The sequence below is a fragment of the Camelus ferus genome, chromosome 31, assembly GCF_009834535.1.
Source record: "Camelus ferus isolate YT-003-E chromosome 31, BCGSAC_Cfer_1.0, whole genome shotgun sequence".
Taxonomy (NCBI): domain Eukaryota; kingdom Metazoa; phylum Chordata; class Mammalia; order Artiodactyla; family Camelidae; genus Camelus; species Camelus ferus.
This window is the reverse complement of record NC_045726.1, coordinates 16,760,844-16,785,658: the sequence shown is the minus strand read 5'-3', so window position 1 is coordinate 16,785,658 and position 24,815 is coordinate 16,760,844. Positions and strand designations below refer to the sequence as shown.

General features: G+C 50.9%; 1 protein-coding gene across 4 annotated transcripts in view; it reads right to left on the bottom strand.

Moving 5' to 3' along the window:
* Positions 1-1,982: 1,982 nt before the first annotated feature.
* Positions 1,983-24,815, bottom strand: part of ROR2 (receptor tyrosine kinase like orphan receptor 2) — a 212,987-nt gene continuing 190,154 nt past the window's right edge. For 3 of the 4 annotated variants that reach the window (XM_032471033.1, XM_032471034.1, XM_032471035.1), the window contains exons 5-9: positions 14,577-14,704; positions 10,700-11,014; positions 9,268-9,513; positions 5,643-5,845; positions 1,983-4,282 (exon numbers count right to left, since the gene is read on the bottom strand). In XM_032471033.1, coding sequence (XP_032326924.1) covers positions 2,837-4,282; positions 5,643-5,845; positions 9,268-9,513; positions 10,700-11,014; positions 14,577-14,704 — 2,338 coding nt within the window. In that variant the 3' untranslated portion in view covers positions 1,983-2,836. The remainder of the gene's footprint in view (positions 4,283-5,642; positions 5,846-9,267; positions 9,514-10,699; positions 11,015-14,576; positions 14,705-24,815) is intronic. The other variant, XR_004316424.1, reaches the window with a different exon arrangement.

Genomic DNA, 24,815 nt, shown 5'->3' with positions numbered 1-24,815 from the left:
CTAAAATCAGCACAGAGAAGTTAGCTGTTGCTCCGACAGACTGTTTCAACAAGTATTTTATCAAAACAAACAAAAAAAAGGACTGCAAAAGGTGTCTATGGCTTCACACGGCTTGATTAAAATCGCCCTCGAGTGAGTTTACGCGCCAGCCGTGGGACTCTCCCTCTTGTGGGTTTGAACAGGGACGGGCATGCGGCTGGGTGGACTGCTCTGGTGCTATTTACCTGAATCATGCAGCTTAGGTCTAGCATCGGTTGTTCTGAAACATCCCAATTAAGTCATTTTTGTTCAATTGCATGAACTCTAAAATCTCCATGTAACTTCCAAAAGCTGCCTCAAGCTTTTACAATTAGGAGTGGTAACAAACAAAGGTTATTTTTAGCCTCCCCCTCCAACCAAATCCCCTAAGTCAAAACCTCCCTCCCTCTGCCAAAAAAAAAACCAAAAAAAACAAAAACAAAAAACCCTTCCAAGTGTCTTTCTGCAGGATCTCCGCTGCTCGCTCTGTGGCGCTGTCAGTGGCCGGGAGCGGCACGTTCACGTCTGGGGGGCTGAGTGATGCGCCGCCGCCTCCCTGACTGTCTGCTGGGGGAACAGCCGAAGAGCTATTTCCCAATCCTCCCTCTTAGGTCTCAACGGAACAGTGAAAGCACCAGGGGTACCAAATTAGCGACAGAATGAAGTTCCTCTTTCAGATCAGTGGAAATGGGAAGTAACTCTATGTAACCCTGAGTCCTTTTAATACGCAACCTGGACCACGCTTGCGGGGAGAGGGGCTCCGAGGGGCCCCCGGTCTTTATCCTGTTCACGTTAGTTCCTTCCACCGAGCAGAGTCCCTCCTGATCTTCAGGTGCACACTCAGATGCTCCTTTGTTGGCGTGTGCAGCTCTATCCCTCAGCGATGCCAAGGCACAGAAGCGTGGGAAACTCAGGATGATCCGACGTGCTGGGCAGCCGGGGAGGCCCAGGAGGCAGGATCCAGTGGCTTTGTGCTCAGGGGCTTCCGGCACCGGCACCCTCTGGGCACTTGCTGGAGATGCAGTTCTCGGCCCCAGCCGGACCTGCCTGCGAGCGGGGAGGGCAGTGCTGGTTCTGTAACAAGCCCTGTGGGACGACCCAATGCTGGCTGAAGAGCCCACTGTCTACGGAAGTGAAGCCGTTCCTTGGTGGCCCGGGGCTATGGCCCCACCACCAGTGAACACGGAGAAGCTCCCAGGCCATGCTGGGGGAAAGAGGCCAGCCCTGGGGTGAGCAGGGGCCCAAGCTGGCCTAGGTTGTGGCTGTGCCCCTCCCCTGACCGGAAGCCCCGCGGCTACTGACCCTCCAGGTGACCCTGGTCCTGGTGCTCTCTGGCCCAAGGATACCTGGACTTAGCTGGCCACACGGCTGACTGCCCAGGGGACACAGGCAGCTCTGGGCAGGGGTGAAGGAGGCCCAATCTCCCTCACCGTCTGACCACCTAGCCCTGCCCCAGGGCCCTGGGGAGTGCCAGGCTCCAGGCCTGTAAATGGCAGGGGTTGGGGCCTCAGGAGGAGCAGAGCTTTAACACCAAAGACCATCTTCACATCAGCTGCAGCTGATCCCCGACCGGCACCCCGCCTCCCGCAGACCTCACCGCGAAAAGCAATACCACTCGTTCCCATCCTGTGCCTGCCAACGTACATCCACATTCAAATGGAGTGGCTGGTCCCGGACAGCCCCGCAAGCCTCCAATCGTCACCGTTCTGCGTCTCCATTAGCTCCTCCCGCCGCCCGGCAGCCTCACAACCTGCAGAGAGCCGGCCAAACGTTCTGTTTCGCTTTACTGGACACACCAGGTGTGGGAGTTGCACGCGGACTCTGTCCCGCGTGTCGGCGGCGGTGTGCCCGTGGGCCTTCTCCCACAGGAGCTCTGAAGTGAACGGACCTCGCTTACGTGTGATACAAACACAAGCAAACCAAAGAGCAATCAGGTGGCCTCCCAAAGTGGGGACCGTAAACAGTTAAATTACGAAGTCATTATTTTCAGCTCAAAATACTTCAATGAAAATGGCATACAAAAAACCGTATAAATTACATTTAAGGTCTGTACATGATTCTTCAAAAAAAAAAAAAATAACAATACTGTGCTCTGTACAATATTGCTGCCTTTCTAACATTCCAACCCCCCCCCGAAAAAAAAAAAAACAACAGAAAACTTTCCCTTGAATTCCAGGAAAGTGGGCAAAATACACATGCAGGGTAATTCAAAACATTTCACAAAAAGACAAAGTCGTGTGGGTTTCTTCTAAGGCACATTGTGTTGTAAGACGGAGCTCTCGTCTCAGAAGCCCCTTCTCATCGGACCCTGACAGGAGGCAGGAGGCATGTCCTGTTCCTGCTCATCTTTGGTGGCTGAAGGCAGACTGCCGCCCGCAGGGGGCAGTAGAGAGAAAAGCATCCTTCTCCATCCTCATCCAACAGGCCAGTCGCTGGGACTTGCAAAGCCCGCGGTCCCACTTTGCTGCCTTCTGCAGGCCTGTTTCCCCCCAAGTCTGGAAGTATTCAATCCATCTGCAACGTGGGGGTAAGATGCCACCTTCAGAGCACAGGCAGTGCTCACCGCTGATCTACCTCGGGGAAATGCAGGTGGCCCTGGGGGTCCCCATGCGTCCTGCTGGGCCTGCCAACCTTGCCTGGCCAGGTACCATTGGCTAAAAGACCCTCCAACCAAACAGGTGGCCACAGCGCAGCTCTGTGCACGAGAGGACGACAGAGGAAGGCTTCGCACAGTGACATGTTCACAGCCCACCGGTGCCCAGGGCTCACTCCTCCAGGCGGCTCGTCTCCCCCCAAGTGCCCCACGGCCCGGCCAGCCTCAGGCCTCGAGCTGGACCTCAGCCTCGTCCATCTGCAGCGTGTCATTGTCTCCCAGCAGCTCGGTCTCAGGGACGGAGCCGTCCTCCTCCTCCTCCGCTTCCTGCACGGGGCTCTGGGCCACATCTTCTGGGACATTCTGTGCGTCCTCGGTGCCCTCCGAGAGCAGGGCTGCCCTGTCCGCCACGGACGTGTTGGAGGGTGCGGTGGTGACGTACCCTGTGCTGGTGGAGCCGCTGCCACTGTGGTGGGAGCTGGGCTTGGGGACCATCTGGGCAGGCACCTGCTGCGGGGCCATCTGCATCGGGATCTGGACCGGGTAGAAGTTGGGCAGGTAGGCGCCGTAGGCCGGCACTGGTTGGTACCCATTGACGGGGATGTAGAGCTGGGGCGGGGGCACCATGGGTCTGATCTGGCCCTTCATGGGCATGAACGGGGGCTGCGGGAAGGGCTGGGCCTTCTGCTTGGGGCCCCCGTAGCGGGCGTTGCTGACGTTACTGACGGGGCTGGTGCTCAGGGAGCTGGTCTGCGTGGCGTTGCTGGCCCCCGAGGTCTGCGCCGAGCTGTTGTAGGTGGACAGGTTGCCCCAGGCGCGGAGCCGGCTGTGGATGTCCTTGAAGCGGGGCCGCCGGCTGGGGAACTCGTGCCAGCACTCGATCATCAGGGCGTACACCCAGGCGGGGCAGTCGTCGGGGCAGGGCAGCACCTGCCGGCTGCGCACCATCTCCAGCACGTCCTGGTTGGAGTGCCCGCAGTAGGGCTGCAGGCCGTAGCTGAACACCTCCCACAGGACCACGCCGTAGGACCAGATGTCCGAGTCCACGGAGAACTTGCCGTACACGACGGCCTCGGGGGACATCCAGCGGATGGGCAGCGGCGCGCTGCCGGCCAGCTTGTAGTAATCGGCCGCGTACACCTCGCGGAACAGCCCCAGGTCCGAGATCTTCACCGTCAGCTTGTCGTACACCAGGACGTTGCGCGTGGCCAGGTCCTTGTGGACCACGTGGTGGCTGGACAGGTACTCCATGCCGGACGCGATCTGCGCCACCACATGCACGAAGTCGGGCGGCTCCAGGGCGGACTTGACCGTGCGGTCGTCGTCCGTGCTGCCCATGTCCGAGTGCGGCGAGCGCATGACCAGGAACTCGTGCAGGTCGCCGTGGGGGCAGTAGCTGAAGACCATGCTGAGGGGCTGGTCCTTGGTCACCACGCCCAGCAGGCAGACGATGTTGGGGTGCTGCAGCCGCGCCCGCAGCAGGGCCTCGTGCCGGAACTCCTCCCGCAGCGGCCCCTCCGCCTTGTCCTTCAGCGTCTTGATGGCGACGGCCTGGGTCTGCTCGCCCGGCGCCGGGCCGAACAGGTGGCCTTTGTAGACCTTCCCGAAGCGGTCCTCCCCGAGCTCCTCCATGAACCGCACCGTGGACAGGCTGATCTCCTTGAGTTTGGCCTGCGGAGAAGAAAAGCCCCCGTGAGACATTTCTGCCGCCGAGGCAGGAGGCGGCGGGGCCGGGCTTCGGGGACGGGCTCGGCGTAGGGGCCGCCTCCCTGCGGAGGACTCGCCTGTGCGGCTTCGCCTGGGATCAGCCTGCCACGCACACACTCCCTGCTCTTAAACGAGCCCTGATGCCATGAGGCTGCATGAAACCTTCAAAACGGGACTCAACCAGCCTGCAAATTATGCCCCCACCCCAAGATGCCACTGCAGAGTGTGCCCGTGTGAGGGTGTGTGTGCACACCTGTTTACACACACACACAAACACACACACACGTGAGCCAAGCTGAGCTCACCCCCAGCTGTGTCCCCCACTCGGCCTTTCCTGCCACGCCCTGCTATGAGCCCACAGACAGGCCCAGGCCCCACTGCCCATGACAGCAGGACGCCGTGTCTCTCTGTTGAACCCAGAGGTGCACATCCCAGGATTTGCGTCATTTTTAGCACCCAGGCCAGATGCTCTGCAAAAGGCCTGTCTTGCTGTTTCCTCTTGATTACATCCCCATTAGATGCCTTTGACAGAAGCACCACAAAGGTGAAACTGATCTGAACAGCTCCCCTCCCGGCTTCTCCACCTTCCTGCCCGCTCTGTGTGCCCGGCCCCTGTCCTCGGAGGCTCTGTGACCCCAGAGGAATCCGTGTCCTCCCCTTCCAGCCCGCCCCCGCCCCCAGCAAACACAGTGAGTCCTGGCTACAGAGCTCAATGAGTCCACTCCTCAAAGCCTGGGTGGAAGTAATTTTCCCCCTAAAGCTTGCAAGGAACGTAATGTCCCTTCTCTGGAGCTGGGCGACTGGGACAGACTTTCTCCTGTCCTGCACTGCAGGGTGTTCCCGTTACCCTAATAACTCGGGGGGTGGGGGGCTGTCCCACCTCCACTACAGGACTGTTGCTCTGTCCTTCCCTGAAAAACGAAACACAGCAAAACCAACCCAACCCCAGACTGACCAGAAAAAAGGCCCTCATCCCTTAAAAATGCCACATCCACCCTCAAGTGGTGAGGCAATCAGAGCCCTTGTTTAGTGTGTTCTCCCGTGGGGACAGTCGAAGCACCACGTGAAGACAGCTCACTCGGGCACAGGCTGTGCTAACAGGGCTAGTCTTGGCTGAGGGTGAAGAGTGAATTCCATTTATTTCCTAAGGACACAAAAGTCCTGATATAGTTCAGAGAAGAAACGGCAAAATGAAGGCCAGTTTAAAAGAACTGTGTGTTGTGTATCAAGCAAATGAAGAACCCTAGCGTTAGGGGTAACCAATCCCCCCAGGCAGAGGTTAAGGCTGGAGGAGCTGCCTCTTTAAATACGTGGGCCCAGAGACCTGCTTGTGCTGGCTAATGAGAGGCATCTCCACGTCCTGGCTGGGGGAGGCCATCAGCTGCCGCCGCTGCGGCGTCGAGGCAGAAGCCTTCTGCTTATTCCGGCACATGCAGACCAGGAAGAAAAGGCATGCGATGACCAAGGGGATGGCGATGCTCGGGACCAAGATGTACAGGATGCCCATCCTGCTGCTGTCTTGGGGACCTGTGAACAGCAAGGTGGTTATGATTTTCCGGGAAACATCCCTCTTTTCAACTCCAAGCCCTCCACCGACCCATTCCCACCTCCAACTAAAATCCTTCAGCACAAGGAGATAACCAGGTCAGCTGCCCAAAAGGACAGAAATATAAACCAAACCCCAAACAGGGGAAGTCTCCCCCAAATGCACATTTTGCTCTGCATTTCTAAGACGGAACCTAGACCTGCCCGCCACAGAAACAGACCAGAAAACAGAGCACAAAATCCAGTCAGCTCTGAAGGTCCCACAGCAGCAAGAACCACCACCAGCTTCCTTCCTAATTTGAATACGGCCGGAATAGGCGCTCTGTCCTTTGCATCTTCAATGCAAAACTCAACGGAGCACTTCTGTCGGGCTCATCCCCAGGGAAGAAAACCGGATCCTGGGATTAGAGATGATCCTTGCCTTCCTTTAACGTTTTCAGGATTTCCACACTGTGGTACAATGAGCACACATTCTCTGGAGATAATCGTTTAAAGTGCATTTGATTTAAAAGTGCGCTGGCAGCCAATGAGTTTGACCCCACAGTGTGCACTGGGGCACAAGAAATGTTCAAAAACAATGGTAAGGTATACAAAAATCGATAAAAAACGAGTTTCTTCTGTATGTTCAGTATCTTGTAATAACCTTTAATGAAAAAGAATATGAAAACGAATATATGTGTGTATATGCATATATATGCATGGCTGGGACATTACGGTGCACACCGGGAATTGACACGTTGTAACTGACTATACTTCAATTAAAAAAAAAAAATGGTGAGGTGTACAGTCTGAGGCTTTGAGGTGTTTTGCCTTTCGCTTGTCCACAGTGAAGAGCTAGGCTTTGTCTCCCCCGGCAGGATTCATGGAAAGACGGCGAGAGCCCCCGGCTGCAAGGCTGAAGCATCGCCAGGCACCAGTGCTTACATCTCAAGGAGAGCTGGGGCTTCTGCACCGTGAGTGGTAGAACGCAAGTTCTCCAAAAGGCCGCCTCTCCACTGTCCCCCACTTCTCCAGCAGTTTTCATATTAACCTGGTGAGTAATTACATGGGACTTGGGCGTCCCTTTGAACAGTGAGTGAGTAATGAGCTCTCCACCTGAAAGCAAACAAGTCACTTGGTCCACGAGGTCCCTGAGCGATGAATTCCATTCTAAAAAATGACCACTCTCCCCACCGGCATGAAAAAGCATCGTCCCAAATCCAGTCTTGCTCCCCAGCCTCCAGAAGATCAAATCAAATCAAACCGCACACGGAACTCTCCTGGCCCCATCCCGGGGGCAGATGTTCTAGAAGTTTCAGGGGCAGTGGAGATTCTGGGTCATTTTTCATGATGAGGGTCGGCTGGGGGGACATTCCAGACTCCCCAGGCCAAGGGTAGAGATGGGAGCACTGTCCACCCAGAGGTTTGTACAACCACTGATTTTATCATTATCTTTTAAAAAAAATCACCAACAGGACCGTTGCTTATTAATAATTACAGCATTACAGAAAAGTGAAGACCCCCTAGTGGCTAATTTCACCAAAGGCTGTACCATTGTTAACAGGTTGGTATTCACTTAATTTTTTTAGGTATATATTTAAGTGGAACATGAAATGACTGACAGTCCAGGAATCTGACAAACAAAAGCAGCTGTTTCATATATTTCTTTAAAAATAGAATTTTAAATAGAAGTCATTTAAAATAGAGTCATATCATCCATATTCTCCTGGTCCTGGTTTTGTGGCAGAATGTCTGTACCTCAGGCCACTTTTCTTGCAGAACAGAGCTCCAGGCATTTATCAAGAACTGTGCACCGTCCCGCAGTCCAGACGTGCTCCAGTTACCATCCAGCCCTCTGCTGGCAAACAATTCCTCTTTCTCACTGAGCTACTAAAAGCGATTCTGCAATAAATAACCTTGCATTTCTGCCCTTTAAGTGCAAATATGTCGGCAACACAAGACTCCTGGAATTGCCAGGACAAAGAAGGTACATATTTTTCTTTATGTTTTGATTTATTTTTAATTGCAAAAATAATGACTGCTCGTTGTAAAAACATCTTATGTTTCAACACTCTGTAGGTCTTGAGAAGTCACTGCTAAAAGTTTGGGGTTTCTTTCCAGGACTTTTTCCATGAAATACAGGGGTGTCTGTGTGCTCATTCACATACCTTTCACTCATTTTGTTTCTTTTACAAGGAAGGAAGGAAGAAAAGAGAGTGAAAGAAATAAATAAAAGAAATAAAGGAAGAAAGGAAGAAAGGAAGGAAGGAGGGAAGGAAGGAAGGAAGAAAGAGAAAGAAAAGAAAGAAAGAAAGAAAGAAAGAAAGAAAGAAAGAAAGAAAGAAAGAAGGAAGGAAGGAAGGAAGGAAGAAAGAAAGGAAGGAAGAAAGAAAGGAAGGAAGAAAGAAGGAAAGGAAGAGAGAAAGAAAGAAAGAAAGGAAGGAAGAAAGAAGGAAAGAAAGAGAGAAAGAGAGAAAGAGAGAAAGATGGAAGGGAGGACGAGAAGAAAAAGACAAATAGAAAGGCAGAAAGAGAAAGCAAAAAGACATAACACATCTATTGCCCTACAACTTGCTTCGTTCCCTTAACAGGTCAATATGAACATCCTTCCTTGCAGGGAATTTTTTTTAAACAACTGTAGCATTCCAAAGGGTAGCTTTCCTATAATCTAACTACCAATGTTTTCATTCTTTTTTTTTTTTTAATGGAGGTACTCGGGATGGAACCCAGGACCTTGTGCATGCTAAGCATGTGCCCTACCACTGAACTGTACCCAACCCTCAGCATTTTCATTCTTCAAATGTATTCCTGCACAGAGATAATGACGCCTGTAAAGTCTGCAACCATTAACTACACGTTCTCCTCCCAGTTATAATTTAAGAGGGAAACTGCAGGGAGAACAGCGAAGAGATTTAAGTTCTACTTTCTCCCCACTCTGCCAAGTCTAGGGGTGAAAGCTGAACAGAGTGGGAGGCGAGGGAGGGGAGCAGGAGGCTGTGCCCCTCTACGGATGCTGCTCTGAGAAGCCGGTCGTAACTCACACGGGAAGCATTTTTACTAATAGCGGGAAATACGTGACAATGTTAATTGACAAACAAGATGCCAAACTGAATATCCCGGGACCACACACGGAAAAAAGGGCTGATGGAAGGGCCCCCAAATGTAAACAGCAGTCTGTGCTGAGTGGAGAAATTAAAGGTGATTTGCGCATTATTCTTTAGACTTTTCTATAATTTAAGACATCCTGTAATGACCAGATTTTACTTTAACAACCAGCAACAGCTTTACTTCAAACAAATAATCATGGTGGTGACATGGCGGGGAGGGAGGCGGGCGGCCCAGAGCCACCCGCCTCCTGGTCCCATGTCATCACAAAGTGCACCCCACAGTCAACACTTTAAAAAAAAGAGAGAGAGAATACATACTACAAGAAGGTACGTCACACAGTTCCATGCGTACGTTTTTATTCTGCGTGAAGCACCAGGGCCCTTCCATCTGCCCCCCGGGGTTCCGGCAGTAGGCGTGCCCCCCTCCGAGCTCGGGGAAGTCGGCGCTAGTCAGGCGGTGGCTGTGCGGGTGCTGCTGGGCCCAGGGCTGGCACTGGTGGCCCGACTTGGTGGTGCTCGCCGTCCCTCTGTAATCCGTGCCCGAGCCGTTGTAGCACTGATGGTCTGTGAGAGAGGATGCGTGAGGAGGCCCACAAAGTCAGAGGACGCAGCCCTCCTCCCGGGGGACAGACAGCACCTTCTTTCAACTATCCCGGAAAGGAACAGCAAAACCACCTGGCCTGCAGGTCCCCAGTTTGGCATTTCCAAAAGACCAAAGGACTTGCCATAACGTCCAAGAAAAGCAGCATTAAAAAGAGTGGTAACACAGCCCCAAGTCCACCAATTACATTGGCGGGTGCACCAGAGATGGACACGGGCAAGACAGCCCACCCATCGGAAGCCATTCCGTGGCCCTGATACCCCTTTGGACCCACCAGGCGCCCCCATTCCACCACGAGAATGTCAGCCCCCAACCTCAGGTTCACTCGCACTGGAAGCAAAACCAAACTGTGTGGGAGGGAAGGGAAGCTCCCAGGCCTGGCCCACAGCCCCGTGAGGACACAGCTCAGCCCCGTGTGAGCAGAGCCCCGCACTCACTGCACCACCCGGGGGACACCCGGGGCCTCTCTGAGCCACAGCTGGGCTGTGGGTCTGTGGACCACTGGCTCCACAGTGCTTGCTCTGTGCAGGTACGATTCTAAGAACTCTCCAAATAGTAACTCAGTTAATCCCCATTCCAGTTCCTGGGGTCAGTGGTTACATCTCCGTGTAATAGGAGGATGTGGGTATTTGAGCAGCTGGCCCGAGGTGCCATGGGGCCAGCCCTGCAGCAGGATTTGGATGGTACCCTGGGTCTGGACACCAGGTGAGGGCCCAGCCACCCTCCTGGAAACCCAGCCCAGCCAAGGCAGTGATTACTTCTCCAGCCTGGGAGAGGGGTGATCTCTTCTTGGTCGCCCCCTTCAAGGAGAGCCACCACCTGGACTCAGTGAGTGCTGAGAGGTGCCTGTGGATCAAGGCAGGCTTGGAGGCCAGCCCTGCGTCCCCTAAAGGTCCTCACAGCCTTGGCAGCAGGCACGGAGAGGACTCCCACCTTCAAGAAGCAAGCCTGGTGTCCATGGGATAGAGTGACTTACTCGGGTCCCCCAGACAGGCGGGGCCGAGTGGGCGGTGTGCCTGGAGCTGGCTGGCTGCCCTCCTGGCGTGAGGGCCGGGTCTGGGGGCTTCCTCCGACAGAACGGGGTCCCGGGGCTCTAAGAGGCAGGCCCCCCGGCCCCCCCGGGGCGCGCGAGCGCGCGCGCGGACTCACAGCGGCCCAGCCTCTCGGCCGGGATGCCGATGCGCATGCAGTTGGCGGCGTCCGGGCTCTCGGGCAGGGGCAGCGCCTCGCACTTGGGCAGCTGCAGCCGCATGAGGATGAGCGGGTTGGAGCGCGCGATGGTGTACTCCTGGCGGCACAGGTCGCTCTCCAGCACCTCGCACTCGTCCCGGCACAGCTCGCGCGGCTTGGGCGCCTGGGAGCGCGCGTCGCACAGCGGGAACACGAAGTGGCAGAAGGACGGGATGGCGAACTGCGAACACTGGTCCGACAGGTGCGTGGACGTGCCGATCATGGTGAAGGCGGCTGCGGAGGCGGCAAGGCCAGCGTTAGGACGGGGGGCGTCCCGCTGCTGGCAACCCCTGCCCGGCGCCCGTGGCCCCGTCTCCCCTCGTGCCCCCCGGCCCCAGCGACGCCCCTGGGCCCGTCTCCCGCCCAGGCCCCCCGCCCTGCCCGCATCCCTGCCCCCATTTCCCATCTGTGCCCCGCTCCCCCTCCACCGTGATTTACACCAGACACGAAGGCCCCAGCCCTAGAGCTTCACTTACAAACGTCAAAAGCGAAACAAGAAAGAAGTGAAGCAAAGCCCCACATCTCATCCAGCCGGACGCTACGTCCACGTCAGGAAGGTCCTGCTATCAGACCCAAGGCCACTTCCTAAGGGCCTGCTGTGAACTGGGGGAGGTGAAGCCGCGGGCTGAGAGGCTTCTAGGAGAGACTGGAGAAGAGGCACAAAGGCCCTGGTCTCCCGGACATCCCGGGACCTGGGAGCAGAGAGGCGGCCTGGCCTGCGAGAGGATGCCCCCGGGGACGCAGATAATGTGCCAGGAAGATGGACCATCAGCCCTGTGACATGCAGCCCTGGGGGGAGGTGGCTGCGCCGAAAGAGCCTCCTCTGGCGGAGTCTGGGGAGAGCCGAGGAACGGCAGGAGGAGGCTCGAGGCGGGGAGAAGGGCGGGGTCACGCGGCGGGGGCGTGGGGGAGCTTGGCGTAAGGCTGCGGGAGCGCTGGAGCCCAGGCCAGTGGGCTTGCTTTTTAGGGGCAAGACGTCACAGGACGCTTGATGGGGGGAACCGGACAGCTGACTAGAGAAAGGAAGGGGGTGGGAGCTGCAGGGACCAGGTCTGGGCAGGTGAGCGGGAGCCGAGCTGCCAGTGGCAGGAGGGAAGGTGGTCACTCCAGGGCGCTCCTCCTGGCTGTGACGGTCAGGGCTCCAAGGAAGGCATCCGCCGTCCGGCGCCCAAGCCAGAAGGCCCACCCAATGTAATGTGTGAACGAGCTGCGTATAACGATCTGACCTCGGGCAGCTAGAGATAGAGGGGGCCCCGTGGCCTGCACACTCTGCTGAGCGGGGGTAGGAAACCCTGAGAGGTTGGAATTTAAGTCCCTGGGGCGCTCCAGCTCCGCCGGGGACTTGTGGCGCCATGGCCAGCAGGTGGCGCTGCTGGCGCCCATTTCCCCCAAGAGACCCACCAGGTGGGTGGGGTTGGATGAGCCGGCCTGGGAGCGCAGGTCCGGCCCTGCCCCGTCCTTTACTACCGGACAGTCAGTCACCCGGTCCTTTCTGGGCCTGGGTCTTTATCTGTCAAGTGACCAAGCTTTTTATGGAGCGTGTATCTCCTGAGCTGTCTTCCCTTCTGAGTGAGACGGACCGCACTCTGTCCATGGAGTGTGCCTCTCTCTAAATAAATTTGCTCTCACTTTAAAATTTAAAAAGTTAAAAATTAATAAAACAGTAAAATAAAACTGAGAAACGGAGAGGTGAGAGGTTAAGATCTCTGGGGTTGAAGAAGCAGGTCTGAACCCAGCTCAGTCCCATCAGGTGGCTCTGGCGACTGACCATCCGGAGGTCTTGACCTTCGCCCCCAGGCAGGGAAAGAGCTGAGAAAGCCAAACATGGTGTTCCTTTCGGGGTATAAACGGGCAGGATGTCACGACTGACCCTTTTAAGATTTCCCCCCCTCCCATCCCCGAACCCATCAGGTGAGAGCTTATTTCTGAAGGGTGGTTCTAGGCACCAGCTCGTGTCCTTGCTTTTGTCCACACCCTGCACGTCACGCTGAGGGCTGCTGGGGCCCATCCCCTGGGGAGCTCCCCTGGAACCAGTCCTGGCAAGCACGCTCTCCAAACAGACCATCTCCACGGCCAACGCACAAGTCAGTCAGTCCAGAGCAACCTCACCTTTGTTTTTTTCAAAAAACCCCCACACATCTAGCAACTCCTCCTTCTAAACTTCTATCTAAAAACCGCTGCAAAATGAGTCCGCTTAGCTATCCGAGCTGCTAATCCTTTAAACAATTCCTGAAGAAGTCACCGAGGGACAGTCGTGGGTCTTCCATCAGTGTTTGCCAATTAGCGGGATGTGCAATTAGTTCTGGAGTCTGCGGCCAGCATTTTAAAAGATGATTAGAACAGAACAGAGGAGGTCAGGGCACACGGTTCGCATTAAGGCCATAACCAACTTCTGTCCTCAGTGAAATGAAACTGAAGAGAAACACTCAGAGAGCCCTGCCTTTGTTAAGGGTGCATGTTGTTTCCCATAACCCATCTCAGAGCTATGAAATAAATGCATATGTACACTTGGTCACGTGTAAAGGACACTTTTGACTGTGTGTTGAGGTCAGAAAGGTCTGAGAAGTTCTGCTTTAAATGGAATCAAAAGCTTTTCCAGTGAGAGGTGCTGACATTTTCAAGACATTCTCCCCTTAGACCAAAACGGAGACTTCCAGGATCTGCAGGAACCGTTACTGCCTTTCTGTTTGTCACTGGACACCTGGCCGTGTCCTCAGGGGGTCTGTAACCATGGGCCAGGTGGCCGCTCTGTGACCTTGACCTTAGGCCTTCCAGACTGAGGGGAAAAGACAAAGCCAGGCTTGCCCTGAGCTTGGAAGGACATTCAGTCTACCTGGGATCCTCCTCTGTGCCCTTACCAGGCAAGCCTCTGTGAACCCCACCAGAGCCTCTGGGGAGCCCCGCACCAGAGGTTGGCTGGGGCCAGAGCCACGTGCAGAGAACCTAGCTAAGCAGCGTCACCTGTCACCTTCACAAGACCCTGTTCCTCAGAGAGCCTGGAGAGAAGAAGGGTGTGCTTGTGGGGAGAGCAGAGACAGGAGGAGGGGGGCTTCGGGGGCCCTGGTCTAGTGTACTTTCTCACTTCTCACTCAAGGGGTTTGCCCCCAGGAAGTCCTTGACGTCGGTGTGAGGACTACCTGCCACCCAGAGATGCTAACTGCTACAGAGGCGGGCACTGGGCAGTTCCACCCCTCCGCGCTCTGCTCCCTTCCTCACACGGCAGGCAGGCCGCCTGAAGACCTGACCATTCCTGGAAGCGAAGGGCCGACAGGGCTCTGAGTTCACTGCGCTGTCCCCGGGCGCAGCACATGGCCTGGAACCTCTCCCCACAACAGCTAAAATCAGGCCCGGGTACCCCCCAACCACACGCAACTCCGAGAGGGCGCAGAGTCAGGAAAGGCACAGCCGAGAGTGAACGTCGCGGGCGCCGGGCTGCCTGCCTCAGGGTGGCGGTCCTGGAACAGGAGGCCCTGGCCACATGGTGAGGACAAGACAACACAGGGCTTCCGACCCACGAGGGTGGCCTGATTCAGTGTGTAAGCACATTCTGAGCGGACTGCGCTTGCCAATTTGAACAGACAAGTGGGAACATTTTAGAATGAACCACGATGGTAATTGCAACTGTTTCTGAAAAAAAAAAAAAACCTCTGACTTTCTACTGCAGGAGGCAGGGAACAGGGGACTCACCACCCGAGGTCATAACCGACAAGACACATAAGAGGGACCAGAAACACACGTGAGTGACAGGCAGCCGCACGCATGCGCCTTGTCTCAGCACAAGGGTCTGCGCCCCTACCTGTGATGCGGTTTTCAATCTCACCCTGCATCTGCAGGGAGTCCACGTAAATGGTCCGGTTCCCAATGAAGCGGGCACAGGCGATCCCCCGGTAAGGCTGGCAGAATCCATCCTCGTGGTAGTCATCCCTGGCGAACACACAGTCTGTCAGCACACCGGAAGGTCTCACGTATCCCCGATGGCTTTCTTTTTCTCTTTTAAAATTGGTCCCTTGGTATTTATCCAAATGAACTGAAAACTTCCGTCCGCACCAAAACCTGCACATGAATGCTTATAGCAGCTTTTAGTCATAATTGCCAAAACTTGGAAGCAACCAAAATGTCCACAGGTGAATGGAGAAACCATGGTACCTCCAGACAATGGAATATTACTCATCACTAAGAGGGAGTGAGCTCTCAAACCATGAAAGGACATGGAGGAACTTAAATGCACATTATTAAGTGAAGGGAGTCAGTCTGAAAAGGCTGCATGCTGTTTGAGCCCAACTCTATGGCATCCTGGAAAAGGCAAAATTATGAAGACAGTAAACAGATCGGTGAATGCCAAGGGGTGGTAAATAGGAGAAGAGGGGTTTTCAGGGCAGTGAAACCATTCTGTATGGTACTATAATGGTGGGTGCATGGCATGATACATTTGTGCAAACTCACAGAGTGTGTTAACGCCAAGAGTGAGCCCCAAGGTGAACTAGACTTCAGCTACTATTAACACATCAGCGATGGCTCATGGACGGCAACAAATGCACCACACTGACGCAAGAGGTTGCCGATGGGGACAGCTGTGTGCGTATGTGCAGATGCGGGCATGTGGAGGGCTGCAGGTGAGCGCTCCAAGAACACCCTGTACTTTCTGTTCAGTTTTTCTGTAAACCTAAAATTGCTCTGCAATGTAAAATCCGTAAACTTAAAAAAAAAAAAAAATTCCAGCGTCTTTAAGAAGAGAGGGAGGATGGAAGCAAGGAAGGGGAATTGAGTATGAAAAATGGATTATAAAGGTGACGTGCACACATGGGTGGCTACGTGCTCGTGCGTACGTTCAAAGATACACAGAACACCAGTGACTAACACGTTTCATCTTAGCCTGACACCGCCATTCACTTCTGTTGTTTGCAAGCAGGCCTTCTACGAAAATGATGATCATCCAGAAACCGTATTTTACCGTTAAAACGGTGGGAGAGAATTCTTTGAAACGGAGAAAAGCAGCGGAGGGGGTGCCGAAAAGTCGGGCAGGTCCTCAAAGAGCTTGGACAGGGAGCTGCGTCTATTACACAACAGAGGTGTGGCCTCGTCACTGCCACGGAGCACAGACCACGTGCAGAAGTACGGGGCACGGAGAGGGAGACGCACAAAGGCACAGCCCCGCCTCCGCCCTGCAGTCGGACCTTCCCCGCCGGCAGGGGACAGCCTGCTTGATTATTTTCAGTAAAACCTGTTGGTCCTGCCTTCAGCCAATGAGATCAGTCAACCTAAGCGCCCCGATGCTTTTTAAAGGATGCTCCAAGGAGACAGTAAAAGCGGACTGTGGTGCATGTAACAGGGCTGCTGTCAGCTGGGGAGCACAGGGGAGGGGGCCTGGCGCCCCCAGGACAAGCTTCAGCAAGTGCCTTGGGCCTGTAACTAAGTTGCTTGTTTTCTAACAAATCTGCAATCTGCCATAAGCCTAACGCTTGTCATCCACCCTACGCTGATCTAGACCATCCCCAAACGAAAGCTAGGCTGCGTCCAATCCGACCAAAGGGCCTTACGGATCCCTATGTCAGCTTTCTCCCCAGTGTCAAATCTGGACGCTGGTTAACAGTGGAGACAAAGGGGCTGGCGGGACACCAGCCGCCGCTGGTTCCCTCCCTCCTCTGCTGCCTTCTAAGACCCTGAAGAAAGCCTCTTTCTCAAAGAAAAGAACCTGGAGCCATAAATAATCGAAATAGGAGAGATGCTGGTGTCAAGGAGAGCCGGATGCCCTTTCTCTCAAGCTCCCCAGCCCCATCATTTCTTTGGGTCAAGGATTCCTTAAATATAGTTTAAATGCGCAAGCACATGTGCTAACAAGACACAGCCAACTCAGCCCTCTCTCACTCTCACTAAAACCAATGTGTACACTTGCCAAATACACAAACACAAGGGCAAGTTGACTCTGTCCCGGTGTGTGAGCCCCACGTCACCACCTGCAGGCTGGGTTGAGGGGGCTCCCCTGCTATTCTAGGAAAGTGGTAAGATGTGTGTGTTCCTGTTAACATCAGCCATGCCTAGGGTAGGAGATTTGATTCAGTAAGTCCCTTGTGTGATCCCACAAGGGTGAGTAATTTCTCTTCTCTGCTTCAAGAGTCAAGAGACACTACATAAAGGAGTTGTGGTACGTATACACAATGGAATACTACTCAGCCCTAAAAAAGAATAAAATAATGCCATTTGCAGCAACATAAATGGACCTGGAGATTGTCGTTCTAAGTGAAGTAAGTCAGAAAGATAAAGAAAAATACCATATGAGATCGCTCATATATGGAATCTTAAAAAAAAGACACAAGTGAACTTATTTACAGATCAGAAACAGACTCACAGACATAGAGAACAAACTTATGGTTACCAGGGGGGTAACAGGGTAGGAAGGGATAAATTGGGAGTTCAAGATTTGCAGATACTAACTACTATATATAAAAATAGATGAACAGCAAGTTTCTACTATGTAGCACAGGGAACTATATTCAGTATCTTGTAGTCACCTATAATAAAAAGAATATGAAAAGGAATGTATGTGTGTATATGTATGACTGAAACACGATGCTGTACACCAGAGATTGACACAATATGGTAAACTGACTATACTTCAATAAAATAATATAAAAATAAAAAGAGTCAAAGGATAGAAAGCCTGGTCCCTCCCTGTGGGTTCCTCCCTGGCCACCGGCCAGGTGCCCTCAGGATGGGGGAATCAACAAGGGTGCAGGGAAGACACACTGAGAAGGGGCTTAAGGCCATCATGTCTCATCCACAGCTTACTCGTCTCAGCGGGCTTCCCATCTGAATTTTAGAGAATGTCCAGAAACGCAAACAGAATTGGCCGGACAATGGCATCCTTCGGGCTTCTGAATTTTGAGAAAACAAGTGGAAATTACTTCTCCGTTTCAAACAAAATTATGCTTCACCTTCACCCAGATTCGTCTGGGACCCCTGAAGAACAGCAGAGCTGGAGAAAGTCTGCGAAGCTGGTCATTCAGAGACCAAAGGAAACTGCTGAGACAGAAGCCGCCTGCTGTAAAACCCCTTAAAACACACGAGTGAAACAAGCACGCTCACCGAGTCGCAGAAGGTCGATGTTACAGAAACTCAGTTTTGGAAAGCTCCTCCCTTCCCAGGGCTGCCCGGCATTAGTAACCCAGAGGAAGGAGGAACGTGCACACCCACAAGTTCATGGTCGAGGAAAGGGGGAGGGAGAAGTAACCACAATAGTGGGTTAAAAAAAAGCAACAGGAAAGGAGAGGGAGATTGAGAGGAAACTGAAGAAGGAGCCATGGCGCTGTGATGGAAAGGGCTTCTCCACAAACGGCTGAGAGGATGCGGGTCTGCTCAGCACCTTCCCTTAACGGTACGTGCTACAGTTTGAAGAAAAGCTTAGAAAAAGTCCTTGATATACACATATATGTAACGAATAAGCTTTAAAGGAAAGTTGGCTCCTTTGAGGTTGAAAAGTAATCAGGGTCAAAATTCATGTGAGGTGTAAGAAGGTAACTTTTCCCCCAGTTTTTTGTTAAAAGCGGTTAAACCAGTTTCACAGTTGCTGGTTCTTATCACGCCTGTAATAAACAGGCTTCCTGCCTGAGTGACACAGAGGAAGAAACATCTTCAACAAAAACTGACACTAAACGCCATAAGCTTCAGGTGATCTGCCAGTAATCCAACAAGACTTATCAAAATTCAATATTCCTGTTCATCCAAAGACAGCACTAAGAAAATAAAAAAAAAAAAGGCAAGCCACAGGATGGAACAAAACATTCTGTATCTCTCTCGCAAAGGAATTATACACAGAATATACAAAGAGCTCCCATAACTCAATAGGAAAACAAACAACACAGTAAAAATTGGACAAAAGGCCAGATACGTCACAAAAAAATGTGTCCTTAGAAGATGGTCCCGTTTTTAGTGATTGAGGAAACGTAATTAAAGCATCAGGAATCATCATGACACAACGATGGAGAATGGCTACAATTAAGTGATTGACGACATCAGATGTCGGATGTGGAGCAGCTGGAACTCTCCCACGGTGCTGGGGGCAGTGTGTGACGGAAAGACCACTCTGGGAATGAGTGTGGCAATTTCTTACAGTTCTACATCCAGGCACCATCTGACCGGGCAATCTCACACCTAAGATTTACCCTAGAAGAACGGAAACATGTTCCCCCAAATAGCTGAGCGCAAATGTTCACAGCAGCTTATTTATAACTGCCCCAAAGAGGAAGCCCGAATGCCCATCGACAGGTGAATGAACACACTGAAGTATCTTCACACAACAGAGTATTTGTTATCAATTAAAAGGGCGAAACCACAGGCATTGTCTTTCAGATATTAGATTTTGTGAAAGAAGCCAGACATAAGCGTCTCCCAGGAGAACGCAAGCAGCACGGGGCAGGAATTTTGGGGTGTTTGTCTGTTTCATTCATTGTTGAAGCCCTGACACCTTGAACAGAGCCGGACACATAGTGGGCCCTCAAGATCCGTGTGTTAAATGAATAAATGAATGGACGATTTCCTTGAAAATCAGATTTCATACTTTCTTTCTCTCTGCTTCTGAGATGAAACACTCCTGGCATCCAATTATACTGATGTTCTACGAGATGTGGCAAAAATGGGCACTTGGTCCATCTGAACACACCCAGCAGCAATGCTCATGGCATAAAAACTCAAGTCAGCAGAACCTTTAAGAAACGCTGGCTTTTGCAATGGCCATTTCTAAGGCTGGGATCACACGAGTTGTCCAGGGACAGAGACACAGGGTCTCCAGCGTTAACAGTTCACGAGCAAGTAAACGCTGCCTCGTCTACCATGCTCGGGGGGGGGGCAGTTCCTCTCACATCAACCTTGGAAGACTGGTGACCTTGGGTAAATCTAGAGATCGGGGTGTGGAAAGCTCTCATCCATGCATGTTGGGGCATAAGAGCTAACACATGGGCTCAAATTAGAACAAAAAGACGTAGTGGGCACAACATGGTAAAATGATCATAAATCAATAAAAAATGTTAAAAAAAAAAAAAGCCATAGTGGGCGCATGGAATGTGTTACTGCGTATTTCTCCTGCTTCCACCTCAGCTTGATCAGGCTGGTGCTTTAATGCATTTAACATCAGATGCTAACTGCTGGCCTTCTGTCTGAGTGAGTCGACTTTTACCAGCTTGTTGGGAAGGCAGCTTGATTTCTCCTGAAGTCATTTTTAATTACTGGCTTCTCAGTTGGCAGTTTCAGTTTTGTTTTGTCTTTTTAAATAGTGCTATTTCCCTGTAATTAGAATAAAGTTTGCACCAGTCTTAGGATGACCCCCCCCCCCCCTCCAGCAGCAATGGAAGGGGTTTGAGGCAGAAGGAGGCTGAGTTCCGTTGAGACACACACCATGTGAGGTGCCCGTGAGTCATCCTGCCCAGAGACGGGCTGAAACGCGGGGGCCTGGGGATGGGGAGATAAGGCAGACTTAGAAGCAGAGACTGCAGGGTCATGAGTATATGGGTGGGGAATGGCTGAAGCCTTGGAATTATCTGCAGCTTGTGAAGCCAGAAATAAGAGAGGCTCAGGACATGGCCTCAAGGCAGGTGATTTCCCAGAGGCCAATAATTAACATCACTTTTAATTGTCCAAAAAAACAACACACTTTCCTTTAAGCAGACGTTTTTGCTGAAGCACACGGTGCGTGTACGCACTTGTGGGCCACCGGGGTGGCCCGAGCCAACACAGGAGACACGGAAGCCCCCATGCGCAGGCTTCAGGGAGCATCCCCCTGCCCTGCAGACCCACCTCCCCAGTGGCTACCCCACCAGGGGAGGTATGCATCCATCATCGTGAAAATAAACCACTTTTTAAAAAAGCAGATATAAATGAAACCCATACATGAAGTCTGAGACACATAGCCTCCTGTTAATCCCCTCGCATTACCAAAACTGCTACCTGGGTAAGCTATAATAACCCTGTCTTTGAACTTCTCTCTGTGGAGAAACAGCCTGTTCTTAAAGCTTTTGTTCTGCATATACACACCCTCCTCGCCCCTCCCTTCAAATGGATAGAAGGGAAAACAATGTTTAAATGGTAATAAATCCCTGAACTTCTGAGGATCGCCACCCCCGCCTCCCTCAACACACACACAGCGATGACCACCACACTGCCGGGGGCCAGGTGTGTGGGCACGTCGGGGCAGCGGGCAGGGGATGAGAGCGTGAGCCCGGAGTGGGTGAGTCACCCAGCCAACCCCGTTCAGGGTTCAAACCCGACAGCAGCGTGTCCGGCACTGACGCGCCGGACACGGGGATCAGCCGGGGCTGTAGCATCGCTCACTGGTTCAAGCCTCCGTCTGCAGGGACAGGAGACGCCGCTGGACCAACAGTGAAAGCTGCTCTGCGCTTTCTCAGGAACCGGCCCGAGAGAGGCGCCGCGGCGCTGGGTAAGCGGGGCGTATTCCAGGGCCGACTTGTGGATGCTTCTGTGTTAGCCCTAAGCCCGATTTTCCCTTTCTTGTCTTTGTTTTGGTTAACTTCCAAAGATACCGCAAAGGAGGTGGAGGTTAGTCAATTGAAACACAGTCACCGTCAATGCGGAGGAAAAATTATGGCCGCAGAAAGACAACTGTCAAGGGTCTGGGGCCTTAGACTACACAGTAACCAAACAAAGACGATCAGCTGCCAACACAGAGTCAGTAGATCAATTCAGCAGCATATTAAAAGAATATCTCATTCCTCAAAAGACTAAAAACAGACTTACCCTATGACCCAGGAATCCCACTTTTAGACATATATCCAGAAGGAACCCTAACTCAAAGAGACACCTGCACCCCAATGTTCACAGCAGCACTATTTACAATAGCCAAGACATGGAAACAACCTAAATGTCCATTGACAGGTGACTGGATAAAGAAGTTGTGGCATATTTATACAATGGAACACTACTCAGCTATAAAAAATGACAACATAATGCCATTTGCAGCAACATAGATGTCCCTGGAGAATGTCATTCCACATAAAATAAGCCAGAAAGAGAAAGAAAAATACCATATGCCATGAGTATATGAGTGGGGAATATCATATGTGGAATCTAAAAAAAAAAAAAAAAAAGACAAATGAACTTATATATAAAACAAAAACAGACTCACAGACATAGAATACAGACTTGTGGTTGCCAGGGGGAGGTGGGTAGGAAGGGATAAACTGAGAGTTTGAAATTTGCAGATACTGACTGGTATATATAGAATAGATAAACACGGGGAAATATATTCGATATCTTGTAGTAGCTCATGGTGAAAAAGAATATGAAAATGAATATATGCATGTTCATGAATGAAGAATCGTGCTGCACACCAGAAATTGACACAACATTGTAAACTAATTATAACTCAATAAAAATAAATTAATAAATAAAGGTAACTTTGACCAAAAAAAAAGACTATCTCACCCTGACCGAGCAGATATCAGTCTAGAACTATAAAGTTACTCAGTGTTAGGAACTCTACTATACAAAATAATATTAATATGTTGAAAGAAAAAAAAAGCTACATGATCACCTTTATAGCTGAAAAAGTAACTGTAAAAAATCAAACTTCTATGCAATTCCAACAAAAATATAAACTGACAAAATTCATATGGGAGAGGAAACGAGAAAAGTCAAGATAACTTGGAAAAAAACGGCATAGCAGTAAAGTAGCTGTATTAGCCAGCTCAAGTTGCTGTAACAAACACCATAAACTGGGGGGCTTAACCAATAGACATTGACTTCTCACAGTTCTGAAGACTGAGAAGTTCAACATCAAAGTGCCAGCCCATTTAGTTCCTAGCTTTCAGATGGCCACCTTCTTGCTGTGTCCCCACGTGCCAGACAGAAGACACAGAGATTTCTACTGTCTCTTCCTCCTCTTATAAGGACACCAGGCCTATCAGGTCAGGGCCCCACACTTATGACCTCATTTAACCTTAATTACCTCCTTAAAGGCCCTATCTCTAACACAGTCAGGTGGAGGAGAGTTAAGGCCTCAAAATCTGAATTTGGGAAGGAGGGAGACACAATTAATACACAGCAATAAGAGAATATTTCTCTACATATATAGCAAGACATATTATAAAGCTTACTGTTAGAATACTGTGGTATTTATTCTGGGTACAGAAGCTACTAGAACAAAATAGAGAGCTTAGAAGCAGATCCACATGTATGGAAATTTCACAGATGACAGACGTGACATTAAATTGAATGATGACAGATGGGGCTATTCATTAGATGGTGCCAGGGTACTAGGCCATTGATATAGAAAAATATCACAGGAGAACCCTAGCTTATGCCAGCATGAAAATAAATTCAAGATGGCGTAAGAAGTATGTAAAAATTACATCCAGAATATATTTTAAAACTCTTGAAACTCAATCAGAAAAAGATGAGTATCCTAATGAAAAATGCACAAAATACAGTGGCTTTGTGAATAATGAGCTGTAGAGAGAATTTTCTGCAAGTCTGCAGTCATCACATTTTCATCAACCAATCAATACTTAACCTTGTCTCATGTGTGTTTCTGTCTAAAGACGTCTTATTTCATGTGGGTTGATGACGCATTAGTAATGAGCTCATGGCCAGCAGCACAGTAACTCATGCCTGAATGACGCTTAGCTAATGAATGTCTCCTGTAAGGCACATCCAGCCTTCTGGTGCTTAGGAACACAAGACAGCGCTTCAGCACTGTGCGTGGGACCATTCTAAACAGCAGTGTCACCAACAAAGAGCACAAAGTGTAAGCAGACCAAGAAAAGGACTCATGCGCAGCAGGAGAGCTGAAACAAGACGGCAGACCTTAGCTGGGAATGTGTGCACTGGGCAACTCAGAAACATTCACTGCTCTGCATGCATCCAGCAGTGACCAAGAAAGCATCCTGAGTACTGATTTTGGAGCTACAAAGAAGTTTTAGCAAGTAAGAAAATACGCAAGTAGTAAACCTACAAATAAATAGAGACTACATATGAACTAGCAATCCAGTGGTTATTAAACCAACACGGATTATGTTCAACTGCATTATTGACTCGTGAAATCTAATGTAAAATTAGTATAAATTACTATTAACTCCCAAGGCGTTGGCAAAACTTTGAATTCTGAGTAATACCACGGCTGGAAAACATGGAGAAATAAGAACTTGTGCTTTGCTGGTGGGATGTGAAGTCCTTTGTCACTCTGAAGGGCAATCTGGCCACACCTGGGAGAGGTGGGAGGTGCACACCTGCAGTTTCACTCCCAGATGTCTATTGCTGGAGGACTCCTGCCCACAGGGACCAGGAGACTTGGACAGATGCTCACATAAGATGGTCTGCATCACTGAATACAACTAACCTTCACTCAGTAGACACGTGGATGATTAAAGTGAGACTGGCTCACAGAATGGAATTCTGTTTATTTATTAAAATGAATTTAGCCTACGTGGATCAACCTGGACTTCAAGATTAGGAAACAATCCTCAGCCACCTCCAAAAAGTGGACTCAGATGCTATTTACATGAGACCTACATAAACCAGAACACAAAATGGTTGGGAAAGTGGGACAGGAATAGCAAAAGAGGTTCCCAGCAAATGTGGGAATGGACAGGCTGGGAGTCGGCAATCTGCAGATACTGACAGGTATGTATAAAACAGAGAAACAAGATTGTACTGTATAGCACAGGGAAATATATTCAAGATCTTGTGGTAGCTCACAGAGAAAAAGAATGTGACGATGAATGTACATATGTTCATGTATAACTGAAAAACTGTGCTCTACACTGGGAATTGACACAGCATTGTAAACTGACTATAACTCAATAAAATAAAATTAAAAAAAAAAGAAAGCAGGTGGAGCAATATTATCACTAGGCAAAATCAAATTCAAGACGAAAAGCATTAAAGGAGTCTTAAAAACAAAACAACAAAAACAACACAGCTTCAAAGTTGTAGGTATTTAAGAACATGCATATAAAATTTAAAAACAGAAAACTGATAGAAATTGGCCAATCCAGAAAGAGAATGGATGACTTTCACATATTTTCAGATA